General features: G+C 36.4%; 1 protein-coding gene across 1 annotated transcript in view; it reads right to left on the bottom strand.

Moving 5' to 3' along the window:
* The window catches only part of ADGRB3 (adhesion G protein-coupled receptor B3), a 479,906-nt gene that overhangs the window by 12,301 nt on the left and 447,323 nt on the right, over positions 1–20,282 (bottom strand). Inside the window, exons 25-27 of the mRNA XM_075707045.1 lie at positions 14,702–14,797; positions 13,271–13,310; positions 10,081–10,724 (exon numbers count right to left, since the gene is read on the bottom strand). Of these exons, the coding sequence (XP_075563160.1) occupies positions 10,081–10,724; positions 13,271–13,310; positions 14,702–14,797 (780 nt within the window). The remainder of the gene's footprint in view (positions 1–10,080; positions 10,725–13,270; positions 13,311–14,701; positions 14,798–20,282) is intronic.

Consider the following 20,282-nt stretch of genomic DNA (forward strand, 5'->3'; position numbering starts at 1 on the left):
CCATGGTACAAGTGTACCTTCATCATTCTGCAGTAAATCAGCACCTGAAGAAATCTGTGTATTTCTAGTGAGGAAGGATCTATTTTTAAGGCACAATTAGAGCATAGCTACCACTGTAAAGTCTCTGTGGTTACAAAAGAAGAAACATGTACAGCAGATAATGAGGTGAAGTTTACAGGAGTAGCTTTGAAAAATGCTTGAAAAAGCTATTTTCAAGCTACGGTTCATTGATATCATTGAACTGTCTGACTGAGAACCCTAAGTGAAAACATGGAAAATTTAGGAAGAAATGTGTAGTTTGCTAGATACCATGATTTATAAAATTGAAGGATTTGTATTTTGCCTTCAGTCTGCTTGACCATGGTGAAAACTTTCCTGGCGTAACCGGATTATTAGATTTTGCAGCCAGACAACTCTATCACTGGTTACATGGTAAAAAGACATATCTAACAGACTGCAACATATTTAAATGTGCTATTGTCAGAAAGAGGTAACTATTGAAATTTTTCTGTTAGATCACACCAGTTATGACCAAACTGATCATACCACATGTGGTGGTTTAACCCCAGCCAGCAACTAAGCACCACGCAGCCACTCGCTCACCCCCCCCAACCTGGTGGGATGGGGGAGAGAATCGGAGGAGTAAGAGTGAGAAAACTCCTGGGTTGAGATAAGAACAGTTTAATAATTGAAATAAAATAAAGTAAAATAGTAGTAGTTATAATAACAATATAATAATAATAGTAATAATAATATACAAAGCAAGTGATGCACAATGCAATTGCTCACCACCCGCCAACCGATACCCAGTCAGTTCCCAAGCAGCGATTGCTCCACCCGGCCAACTCCCCCCAGCTTATATACTGAGCATGACGTCATGTGGTATGGAATAGCCCTTTGGGCAGTTTGGATCAACTATCCTGACTGTGCCTCCTCCCAGTTTCTTGTGCACCTGGCAGAGCATGGGAAGCTGAAAAGTCCTTGACTAGCATAAGCAGTACTTAGCAACAACTAAAACAACAGTGTGTTATCAACATTCTTCTCCTACTACATCCAAAACACAGCACTATGCCTGCTACTAGGAAGAAAATTAACTCTATCCCAGCTGAAACCAGGACACAACAGGTTTACCTTAGTGAGGATTTTTCTAGGGCTTAAAAAGATTCTCTCACAAACACATTTATTTTGAACTTATATAGTAAAGAACATTTGTTCTGTGCTTATGCTTCACTTTTTTCCATGGCTGTGTATGGCAAAATACAGCCATAAGTGCTGTCAGACCCTATTCTCCTAAAACACAAAAAGTATGTAACTGCCACAGGTCCGAACACTAGCAGCAAAGTTCTGTGAGTTTCTGAAAAACAAAGGGTGCTGGTTATGAATGTGATCCTGCGCCACTGAAAGTCATCTGCAATATTGTCACTGACACCACCAGGTATATGAGCAGGTCCTCCTGGCTACTACTTCATTGCCTTGCAGTGACTGCAGTGTTATTTTGTGAGACAGGGAACATATTCAGAACCATGAAGTCATTGGGAATCTTGATTTATGAGGATGGACGTTTTCCTTCAGTCCCAGTTGGAAGTTTTCGTTTTACTAAATTCTTCTCCTAGTTTCTGTATGATATACAACAAACTTAAAGCATGCAAATCAACACTTTAATTGTGATTGTGTATATACCTTTTTTCTTAAGTGACAACAAGAATGTTGTGTCTCTTCTGGCTGAGAAAAAGGGGGTTTTCCACACATACCTAAATGCTTTCAAAAATCAACCATCTGTCTCATTCTACAATTTAAATTAATGAAAGCCAGCAACTGAGTGAAGTGGAGCAAGGGAAAAAAAAAAATCTCTTGTATCAAATGAGCTGCTGAACCGGTCACACTAGTATGTTTCTTTTCAAAAAGCGGTTCCTTTTACCCACCTGCAAAACTGAGAATGATTTTGGCCAGCAAAAAAATTAGATTGGAATCTGATGTTTTTTTCAAGGATCAGTTGGAGATCTGCTTGAGTATTAATGCTAGTAGAATATAAACAACAAATGACTGTAAAGGATAGTGTCTACGGTTTGCCTCATTTAGCATTTTGTATTTTACCAGGTTCTGCAGTGATGCTTCAGGAATGATATAGAGAAGGGCAAGTATAAAGTGACATTTCTGCTGCAATACCCTCCCTAGTTCTTCAATAGTTTAGGATTTCCTTGGGAGGAGCTTATTCTGTTGAGCTTAATAACACTTTTTTACATTATTCTATTAGTCTAATCATCCAAGTTGTGACATCCAAAATGTGCTGAGGTAGTGAATTCCACAATTTAAATACGCATAAAGTGACACAGGATATCATGTTGTTTATCCCTTTGCCATTTCATTTGATGCTCCTGTTTTTTATGTTATAGGAAATGTAGGAACAATTATTAAATTGTTCCCTACTCAGTCATCTGTTCTCCAAGCTGAAGAGCCCTAATGCTGGAGACCTGCACGGGTAACTAATAAAGGGACTGCCTAAAAAGCTGAAGACACATGCAGTTACTCAGCATCAGGGAGTTAGCTAGGATAATTCTGAAAAAGCTGACAGGTATGGGTAACTAGTGAACTGCAATCCAAGCACAATTACAAATGTTAAAAAAAAAACTTGTCTCCATTATAATGGGAAGGGGTGTAAATAGCCCTTTCTGAACTCCAGTGAGTTGCATTGGTGTTCTACACTGACAGAAGACAAATCATGCCTGTAAATTGGGGAAATTTCAGAGAAGGGCAGCAAAAAGTACTTTTAAAGGGTTAATAATACTGGATCAAGAGGAAAGGATAAGAGAGTGATACTGCTTGCTTAAATTTTGGCTCTGGAAGAGGCAAACAGAAGCTTGTTCAGAAACCTTAAAAGGATGATATAAACACTGATAAACAAAGGTGGTGCAAGAAAAACCTGAAAAGTTTTAATCCAGAAAAAATAGAAAAAAAAATAGAGAAATACATTGGAGAAAATGTTTTTGCATTGATAGAAGAGATGACTTGCTAAGGTTTTTTCCATCTCTTATTTCTACAGCTCTTTGATCTTAATTGATAAAATCCATTTTACAGCACCCCACCCGCCCCTCCATGCCAGGACCAAAGTGAAACTCTGCGAAAAGAGATCTGCAGTAGTAATTTATTTTAAATCAATTTTACTTTGTGCTAATCATGTATAGCTTCTCTGTGTAATTCCAGAGCAACTTTAAAGTCTGCTCACTGAGGGACAAAAATAGAATACTGAAGAATAATTTCCATACACCCGCATTCACTAATCCGCTTGCACCAGGAAAGAGCTGCTCTCACTAAATGACTAATAAAATCCCTCTCCATCTCTGTAAAATGACAAATGCCTGGTTTTCTCCTTATTCTAGTCTGCATTACACCGCTACCTGATTAATTACATGAGATACTCCTGAAGATATATTGCATTGTGCAAAGTATAATTGAAACCAGAGATACCATATTATAGTGACGGCTATAACCATGCTTCCATTAGCATAAAGCCTTATTAGCAGCAGTTTATAATTCATCCTGAGATTAGGTGTGACATACAAGATCTTAGGCTGGGGAGGATTTTTTCCCTGAACAAAATTAAAGGAAAATCTTTTTGGCCCTCAGAGATATGAAACTGGAATGGGGATAGACTGTTTTGATTTCAAATGCCTTTTGTGTGTATATAACTGAAAAAAACCCCTTCATTTCTGAATAAAAGATTATGTTGGCTAATAGTTCATAACATAAGCTAGACATAAAGCAAGTAAATTTTCATGAAAAAGTGGATTAGCTCTTTAATGTGGGAATTTTAAGTTTTCAAAATACTCTAGCAAATTTAGCACATCCACACACAGACAAACATAACTTCAGAGATCTCAGTTTAAAACTGTTCTGGCAAATTATTCTGTTTTGCTGCTCCTTTTTTTTATAGGGTGACCTGCATATGTATTTACTCAATCAAGCAATACCACTTGTTCTGTGCTGCTAAAGGCTTTTGGGGGAAATGTAGCATTTCTTAAATGGACAAGGAATTGAAAATATGTTTCTTAATGATCATATGTACTTAAGATAGCTGCTTATAACACAAAGTCTACACTTCATAATACTGACTAAAACTTCAGATCTTTACATCTTCAGTTACCAGAATTAACTCCACCTGATTCTAACCCCACTCCTGTACAGTAACCTAAAAATAAGCTGCATCAATTTCTGAAGTCAGAATGAGCTGAGACCTACTCACTCAAGTGAAGGAAAGAGAGGGCTGTTATAGGGCTAGACTTCATTTTGCTGAGAGTCACAAAATTGGCAAGAACTGTCTCCACAGATTATTGAAGAATGAAATGAGAAATAGGAGGGAGAGAAATCTGAGAAAGAGAATACCTGAAAATAAATGCAATGTGGAAACATGATAAAGAGGAAATTCCTGTGGCACTCGTCTCTATTTTTGTTCTCTTTTTCTCTCTCTTCTTTTTCTTCTCATATCATAAATCAAAATGACTTCACACTATTTTGCTTGTGTTCTGCCTGATGCTCTGGTACTTTATTGACAAGATTGACTGTTTTAACTGTGTATTTCTTCTCTCCTTTCCTATTCTTCCTCCTTTCCTGATGCTTTTATTTCATTCTTCCTAACAGTTTCATTTTAAGCTTTTTCTCCATTTCTGCCACCTTTCTTTTCCTTTTTTTTTTTTTTCATGTCTTCTTTCTTTTCTCTCCTCTTTATCTATACATTTACTTTTAGTTTGCACTTCACTGTCTTTAATGGATACCTTTATTTTCTCAGCTCTAACAGTTTTTTCTTCCTATAGTCCCACATCAGCAATTTGGCCAAGGAGCCCTGGAGTTTACTTTCTTTGAATGTATTAAGAGCTGTCATGAATGAATACAGAAGGATTATTTTGGTCACACAATCAGCTTCAAATCTAAGGGCTTTATGCCTTTCTCCACATAAAGATGTCATAGCAGAGACTGAGACAGAAAAATAAAGAAGGAATAAATGAGACTGGAAAGAGAATTCCAATTCTTTACATGACAAACAGTTTGGGAAGTCCTTTTCCTCATATTCTTATAAAGCAGAAGCTCTTTTTTCCCTTCAATAAATGTTTCTATTGCCTGTCTTTACATGCCCTTCCTCTTCTAATAGTTAAAAGTCTTTGTTTCTTTCAGCTCTTTTCCATTTCTGCTCACACTACACTAACCATAGTTCCCTTGAAAGAACCTGTCATACTCTTGCACAAATGTAACGATGTAAGTCTCCTGATATAGTCAGGCAGCAGGTATCTACTCCCTCTTGCATTTATTTTGCACAATAAAAATAAAAGGATTACTTATCAAGGAGATATGTTGCACAGATCAGCTTCTTCCTCTGCATTTAAACCTCCTAACCTTTTCTTGCACCTAAGTGGCTAGGAATGCGATACTTCACTTCAAAGTAATTTCATTTTAATGAGCGCACCACTCTGAGTGTACATTTTCAAAACAAAAACCATTCCAGAAGAGTGTATCGAGAGTGCTTTCTTCAATAAAATCAAAATACTTTGAACTGAAGGAGCACACTCCAAGCCACTTTGATGCCAAGGTAGCAAAGCCAGTTTTAATCCATGTGTATAAGGGATGTGCAGGAGATTAGCCAGATGTTCAATTACCCCTCCTAAGAAAGTCTGTGATGTACTAATATGCCTGTCTGTGCCTATGATTGCAAGGGTACTGTTGGGTACATACCAAATAAAATTAAAAAATCACTGACTTGCACATTGGGAATCTGCAGATCCTTAAATTTATGTTTATTTGGGCAATACTTCTATGTAAATATTATGGCATTTGCAGACTATCTTTTGAAAGCTGAAATTCTTCCATGTATAATAAAGCATGTGATTGTTCCCAACTACACATTTTCTAGGAAAAAAAAAAATGTAGATATAAAAACTAGAAGAAAGTTTGTGACATGCTGTAGGATTCATCTGACTAAATTTAGGCCATCAACATTTTTGATGTTTATGTCTGAACTACTCATTCTGGCATCCTGTATGGCACCTGAAGAGAGACACTTGCAGTGAGGCCATGTGATTTACTTCATCCTGGAGCAAATGTCTAAAAGTGGCCTAACAGCGCCTATTTCTTTCCATTGACTCTAAAGGGGACCCAGATGTGAAAAGCTCTTTTTCCATAGCAGAAGGGGAAAGCCTACATTTAGATATCTAATGGTACAGGTGATAGATCCTCTCTGCAGAGTTAAAAGTCAGGATATATGCACTAGTCCTGATGCTGTAGTTGTGTTCCAAAACATCCATCTCCAATGATCATAAGGAATACAAAGTCTAAATAAAAGAGAACACAAAAAAGGCCTGACATTTTAACCTTTACTTTTAATAGCTTTGGGTTTGGGGTTGTTCATCTCTATATACACTTTTTAATTATTTGAATAGACACATATTATTCTAAGGGCTGATCATCTCTTGGAACGTGCAAAATAGAAAAAATAATTGATTTCATGAACTTAGGAAGGTAAAGATGTTACTCAAAAGCTAAATTTTCCAAACATACTGAATTCTTTGAATGATAATGCATATATTTCTGCAAACTGATTCCTTGAAACAAAATACTCTAGTGTTTCACTAGTAAGATAGAAATGAAATTTAAAATAAATAATTTTATTTTACTCAGGGTTTATATTTTCCGAAGTGTCCTCTAATTCTGCTGCTTTAGCTTTATGGCCACAAAGACTAACATCTACCATAAAATGAGTGGACAAATAAGAACTATTGTATGTACATCAATATATTGTATTTTACTGGGTGTCCAGTTGCAAACAGTTATGCCTGCAGTATTTTTGTGGGTAGAGGTGTTTGTGGGTTCATAATTACACTTCTGAAATCAGAAGCTAGGTTGGATCTTGGCTGAAAATGTGTCACAAGACATCTTAAGTCATTCTGATAAGATGATACGCTCTAACCGCTGTGTAAGCTATTCCCACTATTATGTTCTTAATAATTACTGACCTTGTATTTAAAAAAAACAAAAGAAAGAATTGTGTTAACACAGGTCACAACTGCCCAAGTGCATTTTACTTACATGGTGGCTGACAATTAATGTATAATTACATGATAAAAATAATAGTAGTATGCTAATTCCAGAGAAAGCACATGGAAATATAAAGTGGAAAACAGCGGAGGAACCCAACTCCCTGCAGCAGAAGACACAAAAGGAAGCCTCCACCACCTCTCTTGGGACACCTCTGTTTCTTCAGAGAAATGAACAGGGAACTGCCCCTATAGAGCAGAAATCCATGCGCTTTTATGTTGGACTTCAGGTGGGACAGCAGTATGACATGATAGAGAGGGAGGCTTCCTACTGCTGAGGATCTTCTCCTTTAGAGGTGGTCTAGTCATGCTCTGTGTGGAAAAACTTGGGCAGAATAACCTTGAATGTCCTGCTGCAGGTTTTTCTGCTTCATGGTGTCTGACAAAGCGTTGCCTTTTGAAACATCTTGAAATCTTCTAATATTATATTGTACTCGACATCAAAAATACTTTTTAAAAAAATCCCTTGCCCTCCCTTCTTTATTTTGTATATGGCAGCAATAAAAGTTAATCCAGCTGGTCAGTTCTAGTCAATAGCATTTTGGGGCTTTACCTGAACCTTTGCTTCTTACACACTGCATACATAAAACCACAATCACATTCTTTGTCTGGCTGGATCTGTTTATCTGGATCTGCTTGAGATTCTGGTTCTTCTATGTACAATTTTTTTCATGTTCCTATCTTCAATTCGTTGCAGCACATCCTTACCGAAAGATGAAGTAATGCTATATAATCAAGTAATGTTGAGAACCACAAAGGCAGACACAAAAGCCAAAACAGTTCCTTTCTGCTCTAATATCTGTTTTTTCCCAATACATGGAATTATGCTGGCTTCGGTTAGGTTTAATAACATAACAGTTTACAGCTTTCTGGACCACAATACAGATTTCTAAACCTAATAGGTTTACCATGTTAGAAGAGATTAAATATTTGTTACCATATTTCATTATATTTTACTACGTTTTCTACTACATACTTAGTCTCTTCTGAGTATAAAAATGATATATAGAATGGTGATTCAGATTTGGTGTCTATATCTGATCTTAGAGGTAAGCTTAAAATGTAATAAAAATACAGTTAAAAAAATTACTTCTAAAGTGAGCAGTACATTATACTTGTAGATTTTCAGGCACATTTTCCACAGTGGCCTCAGGAATTGGAATTCTGTGTAAGATGAAGTAATTATTGTCCCAATTTTTAGAGCTTAACTAAGGTCTCCTTTTTTAGGTCCCTAGATAACCTTTTATCAGCAATGGAAAGAAAGAGGCATCACCATAGTGTAATTTAGACCTCAGGTGGAGTGTATGGTATGGTGGCAGGTATGTCTATTTATCAAGGAATTATGAAACTTCCCTAGATACCTCACCCATATGTCTAATCTTAACTGGGCTGGATTTGAGTCTCTAATCTATCAAAAAGTATCTGAAAGATGGTATTTTAGATAGGCAGGAGAGGATACTACTGGAACGTGACCTTAGCTACCCGGCTTCTGGGGTTGCATTAAATTGGAGAACTCCTGTGCACCACCTAATATCTATTAACTAATATACCTGAGCTGAGGGCAATGACGTCTTTAATGATGCAGACTTGCTTTGAAAGAGCCTGTCTGTCTGAGCACTGAGTGGGCAAGCATTTACACTATCTTTCAGAAATAATTTTGAAAATTTGTCCCAAGGTTATACATATTCACTTTAACAACAAACAAAAAGTAGATACCATTTGATTGCTTGCAAAGCCCCACACTTCACTTTTCAATTAGTTTTTTCAGTTAAATTATGTCTTGTAAAAACTTATGATAGTGCACACACAATATAAACAGCATGGAAAATATTTCACTTTCAAGGCTTGTAAAGGCATCTCTTGAAAAGAAACTAAGTTCCGATCTTCTGCCCAAACTCTCCAGTGGATCCACACATAAAACTTCAACTCCATTTTAAAAGAAATATCCATAAGTATCCCCTATTTATGAAGTATTGGCTACAGTTCTGTGTCTAACAATTGAAAAATCAGGTAAAGTCTTTGTTTCCCTACACAGACGGGTCCAAACATTGCAGAATAATAGCTAATGGCTTCAAGTTTGCATATACACTAGATTTTTTTTCCATCTGTATCTTCTTTCAGAGAATTAGTAAGTACCATATTTTTCTCATTTGTTGTCTTCTTTTCCATGAAATGCTGTGTTTCATAACATTTGAAATGCTGGTGAAATGTATTTCCAGTTCTTAAGGAGGCCCAAGTATGAAATTAACTCCACTGGTGGTTTTGCATAAGGAAAAGATTAATAGGAATAGCAGTATTTGACACTTAGGTCTTAAGAAACAGTGTAAATAGTTTTCACTTTTATAATCTTTGAATCCCACAGACAGACTGTAGTCATGAATTGAATCCTTTCTAAAGGCTTTTCAGTTCACTTTTGCAATCTAACTGGAATCTAGGATACTCCACATGAAGTCCACGTGTACCTATTGCACACATCAGTTGTACCAAGGCACACATGCAAACAAAACTAAATCAGTAAGTAGTGAACTATTGGATGGAAGAATCCAAGATTTACACAAGTGAGAGCAGAATCAGACCTATCATATCTGAGACAGACATGATTGTCAGCAATAAAATGTCAAATATTTTCAACTGCATGTGCTTGCAGGTAGGTTCAATGACTGTCACTTGTATCTTGCAGGGATAGTTTTTCTTCTCATAGTAACACAATATTTTCTACTGGACTTTACCTAGTAGGTCACGAAATCCTTTGCAGTTGTATGGAATGTTAAATCTACAGAACTAGACAGTTTCATACAGACTGGCTCTGAAACTTTAATCTTGTTTTCTAGGTATAAACACTTCTGATAATAAGAGAAATGTGAACGGCAGTGTATGATCCCAAACAATAATTTATACTGAATTAAAACATTAGCTTCACCCCTTAGACACAAGACACAATTTATTGCCTTATCATATAATTGGAACAATAGAGCATGCAATTTGTTTATGCACCACTGACCTCTAAAGAGCTCATTGATATTGTGGATCCAGTTTCACTTCTTGATAATCCTGCATTGTCATCCAGCTCCGAGGCAATGAAGTTCTTCACTGCTGTGCGGGGCTCAAATGGTAAATTCTGCATATGTTCTTGGGTGGGAAGATGCTGGTCTAAATTGATATTAAATTGGTCCATTACGGAGGGATTCATATTGAACTCTGGATTAACTTTGTAGTGCAACAGCCTTTCATGAGGCAATGTATCCATGCCTATATTCATTTTGCTTTCATCTTTCAGTGATGGCTGGGTATTTACTGAGCCCCGGGGCATGACTATATAGTCGCTTTCTATCATGCGTTCTTGAGGATGGACTATGTCCATATCTGCACCTCTCAAATTATCATCAGTGCATAAATACACAGTCCTCCGCAACTCACTGTTGTCTTTTTTCAAGCACTGATTGGCCAGTTCACTCATACTCATAGGCATGTGGAGACCTGTTGGTTGTTGGATGATGACTTTGGAGATGATGTTTCCGGGCAAGGTAGAATAACTCATTCCTTCAGGGTTTGGTCCCTTCTCCTCCTCTTCATCATTTAGTGAAATTCTAGAAAGTGTTCCTGTTATAGTAGCTGCTCTGCAAGGTCCAATGTCTTTATGCAGAACTGTGGGTCAGAGAACGGAATTCTTACAACATGAAACCATGACTACCTAACACTGCTTTTTCTTGTGGCTTTATTTAGCAGCACTCCCTTTACCATTTCATCTCTTGACTCTTTTTCTATCCATTTAATAACTTTTATTCTATAAATATTTTTTTGGGAAGGTTTGGAGGTTTTTTTTACAATCAACGTCTCTTAATCTACAGTGTATAACTGACAGAGATCTCTGACTAAGCTTCAGTCATTTATGTAGATTAAAACCACTCCTTCATTTATTCCTACTGCCTTACATAGATCTTAGGTGACCTACAGCTTAAGCAAAAAGCTTGCCACATGGAAGTTGATTAAGGGTTTTCCAAAAAAATACACTATGACATCTGTACTGCCATTATTAACTCCAGATAACCTCCTGGAAAATGTCAAACAGATTGTAAGGCAGAATCATTTTGTCAACCCATTGTAATGACCTACCATAAGATTATAACTATGAACAAGTGTTCCTGAGCTCCTAAATGTTCCTTTTCACTGACTTTTTTAAACTCTTCTGTGTTAGATTATTTTTGAAATAAAAGTGACAAAAAAGTGACCACATTGGGAAGAAACTCCATTGGTATCAGAAAGATGTATTTCGGTGCATCTGAAAAGGTTATAAAGAATATAGACGTCTCATAAAACAGTCACAATCCACTTTTGGTGTAGCTAGACTTCCTGATTGAACTCGTAGCAACACCGAGCAATTTTTTGTTGGGGTAAGCTCCATGTAAAGGTTATTAATACTGTCATAGAATACAAAATTTGCAGGAACACTGAAGGATGCATTCAAAAGCAAAGCATCTATTCAACCACAATTATTGATCTTAGAAAATAAATATGTCTATAATTCAACATTTGTAATGAAAGAAAAAGAATAAATAGTAAGGAAAAAAAAAAATAAAGTAACTCATCACTGGGCTTATTCCAGCTGGATGCAAGGATTTTCTTGTCCCAGCTGAAAATATTTTAATCCACATCAGTGCTAGTTTGTACAATAAAGTCCAGCTCATGGGCTGAGACAGTAAGACAACTTGAAGTATCTCAGGTGTTACATTTAAATCCCTTCTGGTAGCCTGAGGGCTCTGGTGACCCAGATCCCCAGGTCCCTGTCAGTTCACTGTCATGTTCTATAGCAAGCAGCTCATAAGGCATCCTACTCTCCTATCTCACTCAAAATTGCCTCTCATTTTTTCCATTATGAAAAGAACAATTTGCCTCTAAACAACAGTGCACAAATACCCAACTTCAGTGTGGCTGCTTCATTGTTTCCAGTCAAGCTTGTTAAGACACTTCAACCAGTGACCTATTCTTAAATTTTTCATTAAAAGAAACTGAGTTTAAATGTTTATCTAGTAAAGCATGTTCATAACTGTATTCAAAGTCCATCTCCTTAAGGATGCCCCTAACAAAGCTCTCCATAGTGCAGATTTATGTTGGCAAAGGTAAGAAGTAGGAGCTACATGGACCAATGCTGGACTTTTGTCTGCATTGGATGGTGACAGGTGTGCATTTGTGTTACAATGTACTATCCTGCTCCCTTCAAAATACATGTGCATATTAAAACAAATCTATATGCAAGAACTATTACCATATTGCAAGCAACCGAACTGGCAGTTTTTTAAAGGTGGGTGACTGGAAACTTAAACTTTACCTTAATTAGATCAGCCTTCTTGGCTCCCCATATAGCCAGCGAAGGGAGACAGGGTCCTTCAGGTGGGTGATGCAGAACAGCTAAGTCAGGCTTCTGCCCTGACTACCCTGTGGAGAGGACTCCCTCTCTCTCTTTCTTTCTGTCTTGATTGAAACCTGAGGGTGTCTAGGCAGGATTGCCTCTCTAGGAAAAACTGTCCTTTAGGAATATCTCCAAGATTTAAGAATTTCTATAGGGTTTAAATGGTCATTTATTTACACTGTACTTTATTTAAGCAAGGTTGACAAATAGATTGGTTAAGATGTGTTATTTTTAATATGCAGAAACAGGCATAGCTGACTAATTAAAGATCACACTACGGAAATGTCTTAAAAAAACCCAACTTGTTCCAGTAAAGTGGAATCAAATATCATTTTCCTGATAGCATGTTGCTTAAGCTACTGTTGATTTCACTTAGAGTCCTAAAAAACTTACCCTCTTTAATACTAATTGATGCATCCTTCATATACATAGCTATTAAGATACACTATATATTTTTTTTTTAAAATAGCAAAATGACTGTTTCACATTTGCTTGTGTACCAGGGCAAGGAAAGTTTTGTGTGTTAAGACTGATCTTCTTTCCAAAACCATTTGCCTTCTAATAAACAATCACACCTTTGGCTGCTTCCCAACTGCTGAATTCTAGTAAAAGGCTTTTGTAAGAAAATGACATAATGTATTCATACAGTGGCATCACTTTTTTGTTTACATTTATAAATATGTGCTGTAAACAATTAAACCCTGATACTTTTCTGGTCTTCACTTCACAAGGAACTAGTATAAGACTTCTTTTTGTTGACTAAATACTGTCTCAAAGTTCTTACCTGACCGACAAGCAATGTCCACGTCCTTTTCAAAATCAGTCTGCAACAAGAACCAACGAAACAGGACAACCATTATTAATTGAAAACTAAACCACAATACTTTTTTGCCAACTAGCGCTTCCAAAATGTCCTACTTACAGAGTCATAGTCTCTTAAAAGTGGTTTCTTGTTGCTGAGAAGGTGAAGTGTATTGTTTTACAACAGCAGAGCTTTACAAAGTTTCCTAAAGTATAACTGGGTGGTTTTCAAAGTATGCTGCCTGACCAGAAAAAATAAAATAAAATAGGTGGAAGTAGAGTATATAATTTTAATAAAACGATACAGTGTATAGTTTTTTATGTATATGGAAGAGTAACTTCTACATCTCATCGAAGGATCATCTTTAAGGAAGCTTTTCATAGTAATTTTATAAACAGAAGTATGGAAAATAGCCTGCAATACAAATTACTGTGAATAAGTGTAATCTAATTAGTCCACCCTGTCTGAAATGTCATTAATTTGTTATGAAGTTGTTATTTGTTATACAACATTCTGTCCATCCTTGCTACTAATGTGATCACATAAACTTTCCACTCCCTGAAAACAACTGCTATTTATTTCATTGGGCAAAAACAAATTGTAAGAGCTAAGAATGAATTTTAGCAGTTGAAAATCCAAACACACTTTTCCTAGTTATATGAAACTATTTATCCTGTTAGAGAATTCAAGTAATTTTTAATTATGTTTTTATTTCCACAAAAAGTTTATTACATGAAAAATGTTTAATAAAACTGATCTCTTTCTTGCTCGTGAAGTCCAAACAGTGGATTCTTTTTGAGTTGTCATTTTTAAAGGGCATCTGCTTGCTGAGCTTTGCATTTTTTTTATGGCCTGATCCTGTCCCCATTATAGTCAATGACAAACTGTTGCTGAATGTGAAGGGACCAATATTTTGTCTTAATATACTACCTAACAATATTAGTAAATCCAAATTGGCATACTGAGCCATTCACTATCTCCTTAATTTGAGCTACTACATAGATACCCCCTCTAGAATCTCTAACACTTTCTTCTTGTCTGACTTAGTTTGAGAGGAATGTTTTTCAAGGCCTCATGAAGGGAATACTCTCAAATACATCAGTGCTCTTCAAACCACCAGTAAAAAAAGTCACGATATATTATTAGCTTACTTTCTCCTTGTCTTATGTAAGAATTGTTTGTCATAAAGAACACTGGTGGAAGATACTAATTCACTGTGCTCCACTAAATGATCACACAAATAATTTAAATCTTGCTAAGAGATTTAAGCAATCAGATAATGACCTAAACAGACTTATACTTAAAATGGTGTTAATATTTCAGCTGTGCATACTTGCCATGTACAATACTGTAAGCTTTTTCTTTTGGATAGGAACATTAAATTAATAGCCAAAGAAGAAAATAAAAGCTAACCATGATTTGAGCATGTCCATTAGGAAAAGAACTCGAAGAATCTGCATTGATTGGATCCTGGCAATTTCTCAGTCGACATCTAAATGCATCTTGAACCTGTGAAAACAATATCTTATACTGATTCTTGTGCAACATCATACATTCTACTCCTATTAAAGATTAAATTAAATTGTATGGGATATAATGCATGACTTTTCTTTAGCATATTTAATAAATCAGAAGCAGTAAACATAAATGCTTATTTCTCCCATTTCATACATTTGCTATATTTTGTGGCTGCTACAAAGTCTGTCAGTCTATCACATCAAGACCACAGAATTAGGTTTGCCGATGGACAGAATTAACCAGTAGTCAGTGATAATCTGGTACTCAAGCCAAGTCTGTCTTGGATTTTGTGTTTGGCTTTGTCTTCTCATTCAGTTTGGTACAGGTCTGATAGGAGGATTAATAGATATACTATTAACCGTTGCAAAATAAAATGTATCTTCTGCTTGAAAAATGTTAGATTCTTCAAAGACTGTTCTTAACAGTTACTATAATCAGGCATATAGTGCTCTCCTAATTATACTGTAAGAATAAGTCAGTTTGAAAGATGTAACTGATTCCAATCATAATCTCTAACTCCATATGTAGGGAATCACATGCATCTCTTCTAACAGTAAAACTCTTCAGATCAGGTAAATATCTTCAGTGTGAGCACAAGAAGAACAAAAGTGGACTGTTTGCACAGAGACTGGTTTCTTGAAACTAAAAAAAAAAGGGACTTCTCAGAAATTACTGTTTACTAATATGATCCGTAAAGTAAATTTGAAGATTTGTCCCTAAAACACAAGTATATTTGAGGAATTATCTTTTCATAGGAAAGGCTATTTCTACTTTGATTTTGGGCAGAATGTATATCTAAAGAAATGTTATTACACAACACTTTTGTCAGGAAGATGTGGTTCAACAGAAAGACACGTTCAAAGGGAAAATGCAGTTCCTGTTTGCTGATAGTAGAACACAAACATATTTTGCTGCTTTCTCACACGTACCACAGTAAGGACAGCGAGGCAACTTTTGGAGTGGAAAGTTTTAAAATGTGAATTTTGGTTCCAGAAAGGCAAGTGTCCATATTAGCAACCTGACTGCACGATATGACTTGGAAAACAGGAACTTAGTTGGGTGACCTCCAATCAAAACAAACTAGTATCATTTCTTGTTTGAATATGAAAGTACTCTCAATGAAATGCCTACAAAAATCTACATTCCATTTATTATGTGTAGAAAATACTTGATGTCTTATTCAGAATAATTAAAAGGGAGAAAATTGTATTCTACTCATGGACATTTTGTGAACAGCAGAAGAGGATAATTCATTAATTGTTGCTGATGAAAAGCCGTCCCCTTTCAATACATTGTATTCTACTGCAAGCTGTTTAAAAGCTTTCACAAAAGGGAAAATGAAATAGAAAAAAATTATTTATTTTTGTAATTAGAAAGCATTATTTTAAAGTGCTCAACCCTTAAATGAGTAAGAGTGCTCTGCAGTCTTGACAAGTGACTGTTGCAGGTAGAGGAAGACTAATATAGAGCAGAAAGAATGAAGCAAGGTAGGAAGCTTTGGATTGATTTCAAAACACAAAGACTTCCCACATGAGGTAATGTGAAGTGTGCTTGACCTGTATTGTGACTCAGATTCCGATTTTAGGCACTACGCTTGCTGTGGTTTTCCATGTGTTTGACATTAATTTAATTTAGCATCTCCCAGTTGTTGCAAATTTAATCCAAGTCTTGTCTCACTTTATCAATGCTGAAGTTAGGTCACACTTCTGAGTTTTATGCTCCTGGATAAGCACTGGCACAAAGATTTGACAAAAAAAAAATTAAAAAAAATCCCTCCCTCCAAAGCATCCCAAGCTGTGCTGAATGTCATCTCAAGCCTCATGATGCTTGACCCCAAAGCATTATTACTTCAGAACATACTGTGTGATCTCAGTCTATGCAGTGGGCCTCCTTATTTTTGGGATGCTATGTTCATGAAGCTTCCCCAGTTCAGATAGCTCCAGAGATCTCAAGAATCTCGTGTCCTACTTTCACTTCTATATTAAAGTGGTGAATCTTGATGGTAGGATCCTCTTAAATGTGCATGTTTCTTACAATGTTTCTGAAGTGCAAGCAGTATATGATTTGAACATGTTAACAGAATGTCAAATGTAGCTGTATCCATCATATCGACATATGTTGCAACTTCTAGGTGTCCTCACACAAGCCAGAAACAAAAAGGTTGAACTTTCTAAATACCAGTTTATTTTTCTAAACTGCTTGTTCAAACTTGTTGTTTGAGTATGTAAAGACTGTGCTGTCTTTACATTTTACTTTGAAACATAATCTTTTACTCCCTGCCTTTTAACATCAAGTTCCAAGATTTTCTTAGAGCCAGGCAGAGCAGGAGAGACAGATGTGATGAACGTGCGGATACCAGGGAAGTGGTTTCCTTAGCAACAGTAACCAACTCCAAGCTTTTATAACTTACCCTCTCCCTACTCATGTACTCTTTATTTTTCTACTGCAATACAGAAATGTGGGCTTTCGACACCAACGATGCATTTAACCCAAATGCTCTCTAGTCAGCAGAGCACAGCAAAAGAAGAAAATACATGTGGGTTCCTCCCATCACCAGCATTAACAGGAGTTACTCAGCGTGATTCAAATTAGCTTTAGAGCATCTTGTTAGTCAAGCAGGTCAGGCAAACCATTTTGCTCTGATGGAGAAGCTTCAGCACTAACCTTTCCTATCATTCTCTGTTCTGTGACACATACCTCACCATCTTCCAGTGCCCAATTAGGTATTTAAACAGCAAGAAGAGGAAAAAAACCCACTAAGCTCTCTGGGCTAAGAAGGCAACATAAAACAATAATACCTAATTCTTACTTTGCATTTTTCTTTCCTAATTTCCAAATCGTCTGTAAGAGGTCTCATGCTTAAAAAGTATTATCTTAGAAGTTAGGAAACATAAGTATAGAAAGATTTAATGTCTTTTCAAAAGACCCTGAATTGATGGAGAGCAGAAATAGACATAACACATCACTTAGTTCTCTTCTAGTAGTACGTCTTACTCAGTGAATGTCCCTGGCTTCCTAATGCAGCCCTTGTCACACAAGATCTGCGATATAGCATACTGGGGAAAGTAAAAAATGTTTCCATCATTTATGTTTACATCAATATAACTAAAATGGGGGGTTTATATATATAATTGTAAAAGTCTGTGTCTTTTGTAATGTAACAACAATAAAGGCATAGTAAAGCAGGGCTGTCCTCTTCTTTGTTTGAATTTTATGGTGATATATTCCACCCCATATTTTTTTTCCTGACAGTCAGAATTATTGTTTTGCCTGTGCTGGCATGCTATAAATATTAGATCAATCCTATAGGCTATAACTGAGATAGCTTTGTAGCTGTCATCAAGAGTGACAAATATGTTGGCAGGCTTTCCCTGACAGGCACTGGCAGAGCAAAATGCTTTTGCAGACAACAGAAAGTAACGGACTATTCTTTCAGCTGGGAGGTACCCTGTGCAGTGCAAAGACCGCATTGCACACTATGCATGATGGCCACTATCTTGGCTTCTACTCACCTAAGAGTCTATGGAGCTAGAAAGCAAGGCATTCTAGAGCCAGACTGAAACACAACTTGCTGGAGTTACATCTAATTCTGTGTAGGAATTTGTTGCAGTAAACAATTATGTCTCTGCTCCTGCAAACTGGTCCATATAAGTGAAGACCATACATATTTTTGAAACAAAAATTGTTTCAAGTGCATCAACTTTTACTTCTTTGCTGTTCTTGAAGAACTTTCTATTAATTTTATTTTCCCATATAAAAAAAAAATCACCTTAATTAATTCCTCAAATGTTTTGCCCAGTTTACAATTGAAGTCTGGAGAACTAAAGAAGATTCAATGTGTTCTGTCAAATAGAGTTCAAACAGCAATATGTCTAGGCTTCTTTGTCTTCCACCACCACCGCTATCATCATCTTGAGTGGAGATAGTTTACTGATTAGTGAATAAGTTGTCTCTGTACATTTACTTCTGCCTAACTTGTCATGACTGAAGAAAAAAACTACTTCCCCTTTTTGATAAGGGACGACCTTATCAAACCTAGGTGCTTTTTGGGCCTCACTGGGAAATCTTCTTGTGAGGTCATTTTTTAAAATACCATGTAGATAGATTGATTAGCTGTTTTATCAAATGCCTTTCTTCTAGAATTTCAGTGTTAGGACCAGGAGGTGTAACTGCCAAGTCTGACTTGCGGGAACAATTCCTTTAAGTAGTTAAATGAAGTAATGATTCTTTGCAGTTAGGTGAGATATGTATATATGATTTGCCAGAAAAGCAGTGAATAAAATAAACCATAACTAGCTGATTGCCTACACACAAACAATTAAGATTCTAAATTCCTGTATAAACATCTTTATAAGCTGATATTTTTGCATATTGCTTGCACTAGAACCAGTGAATTAAAAGTGGTTCAAGTCAAGGTACCCTACAAATTTGAAAACTGAGTTTACTTATAGAAAAGACTAATTCTACCTCTATCATCACAGTCCTACTTGTGAGTAGGGTCAGACAAGAACATTTCCATGAGATGTTCATCAATATTGAAGAGTTCCCTGGGAATGAAGCATTTGCAGCAAATAGCTGTCATTAGAGTGGGGAACCTGTCTTGAATTCAAGGCTTGAAGCATTGTGGGAAGATGCCTGTTCAATTTCATCTTAAGCAGTCAAAATATTTTTTTTTACAAATAATCTCCTGCATTACTGCACTCAGGCAGGCATTAATGTCTGATTTTTTTTTTTTTTAATTTTATACAGTGCTATGCTATGTTACTTTTAGAATTTCTCATGGATTTTGGTCTGGTTTTTTGACAAAATCAGTGATTAATAACCTGGTATGTGTTGCAACGTCTCTGCATCCTCACAAAGGACATAAGGAAATGGAGTTTGGACACAAGGAAATGGAATGAAGTTCCATTGGGGAAGTTCAGATTGGACATTAGGAAAAAGTTCTTCAGTGAGAGGGTGGTCAGTCACTGGAACAGGCTCCCCAGGGAAGTGGTCATGGTACCAAGCCTGCCAAAGTTCAAGGAGCATCTGGATGATGCTCTTAGTCATATCATTTAGGTTTAGGTAGTTCTGTAAGGAGCAGGGTGTTGGATCCCATGATCCTTATGGGTCCCTTCCAACTCGAGATATTCTATGATTCTGTGATTCTGTGAAGGATAATGCTGTTTATACTGCTTTGGTTTTGAAGGTTTCATATGCAACCTTGAGCTAAAGATATATATTTTAAAATAAAAATGGTTCCTCAGGACAGTAAGTGGCAGGTGGTATGCGCTTTCCACGCTAATTAATATGTCCCAATGGAAATACAAATTTCATAGACAGGAAAACCAGTATGGAACTGCCATTCTTTCTACTGAAGTACTTAAGTAAAAATATTTGCAGTGTCTTACCATTTTACTAAAAGAATATGTGAAATGATGGCTTTTTGTTCTACAGATGAGAATACCCTCTTTCACAGATGTAAATCACGTGGGGA

This window comes from Pelecanus crispus, chromosome 3, assembly GCF_030463565.1.
Source record: "Pelecanus crispus isolate bPelCri1 chromosome 3, bPelCri1.pri, whole genome shotgun sequence".
NCBI classification, from domain to species: Eukaryota; Metazoa; Chordata; class Aves; order Pelecaniformes; family Pelecanidae; genus Pelecanus; species Pelecanus crispus.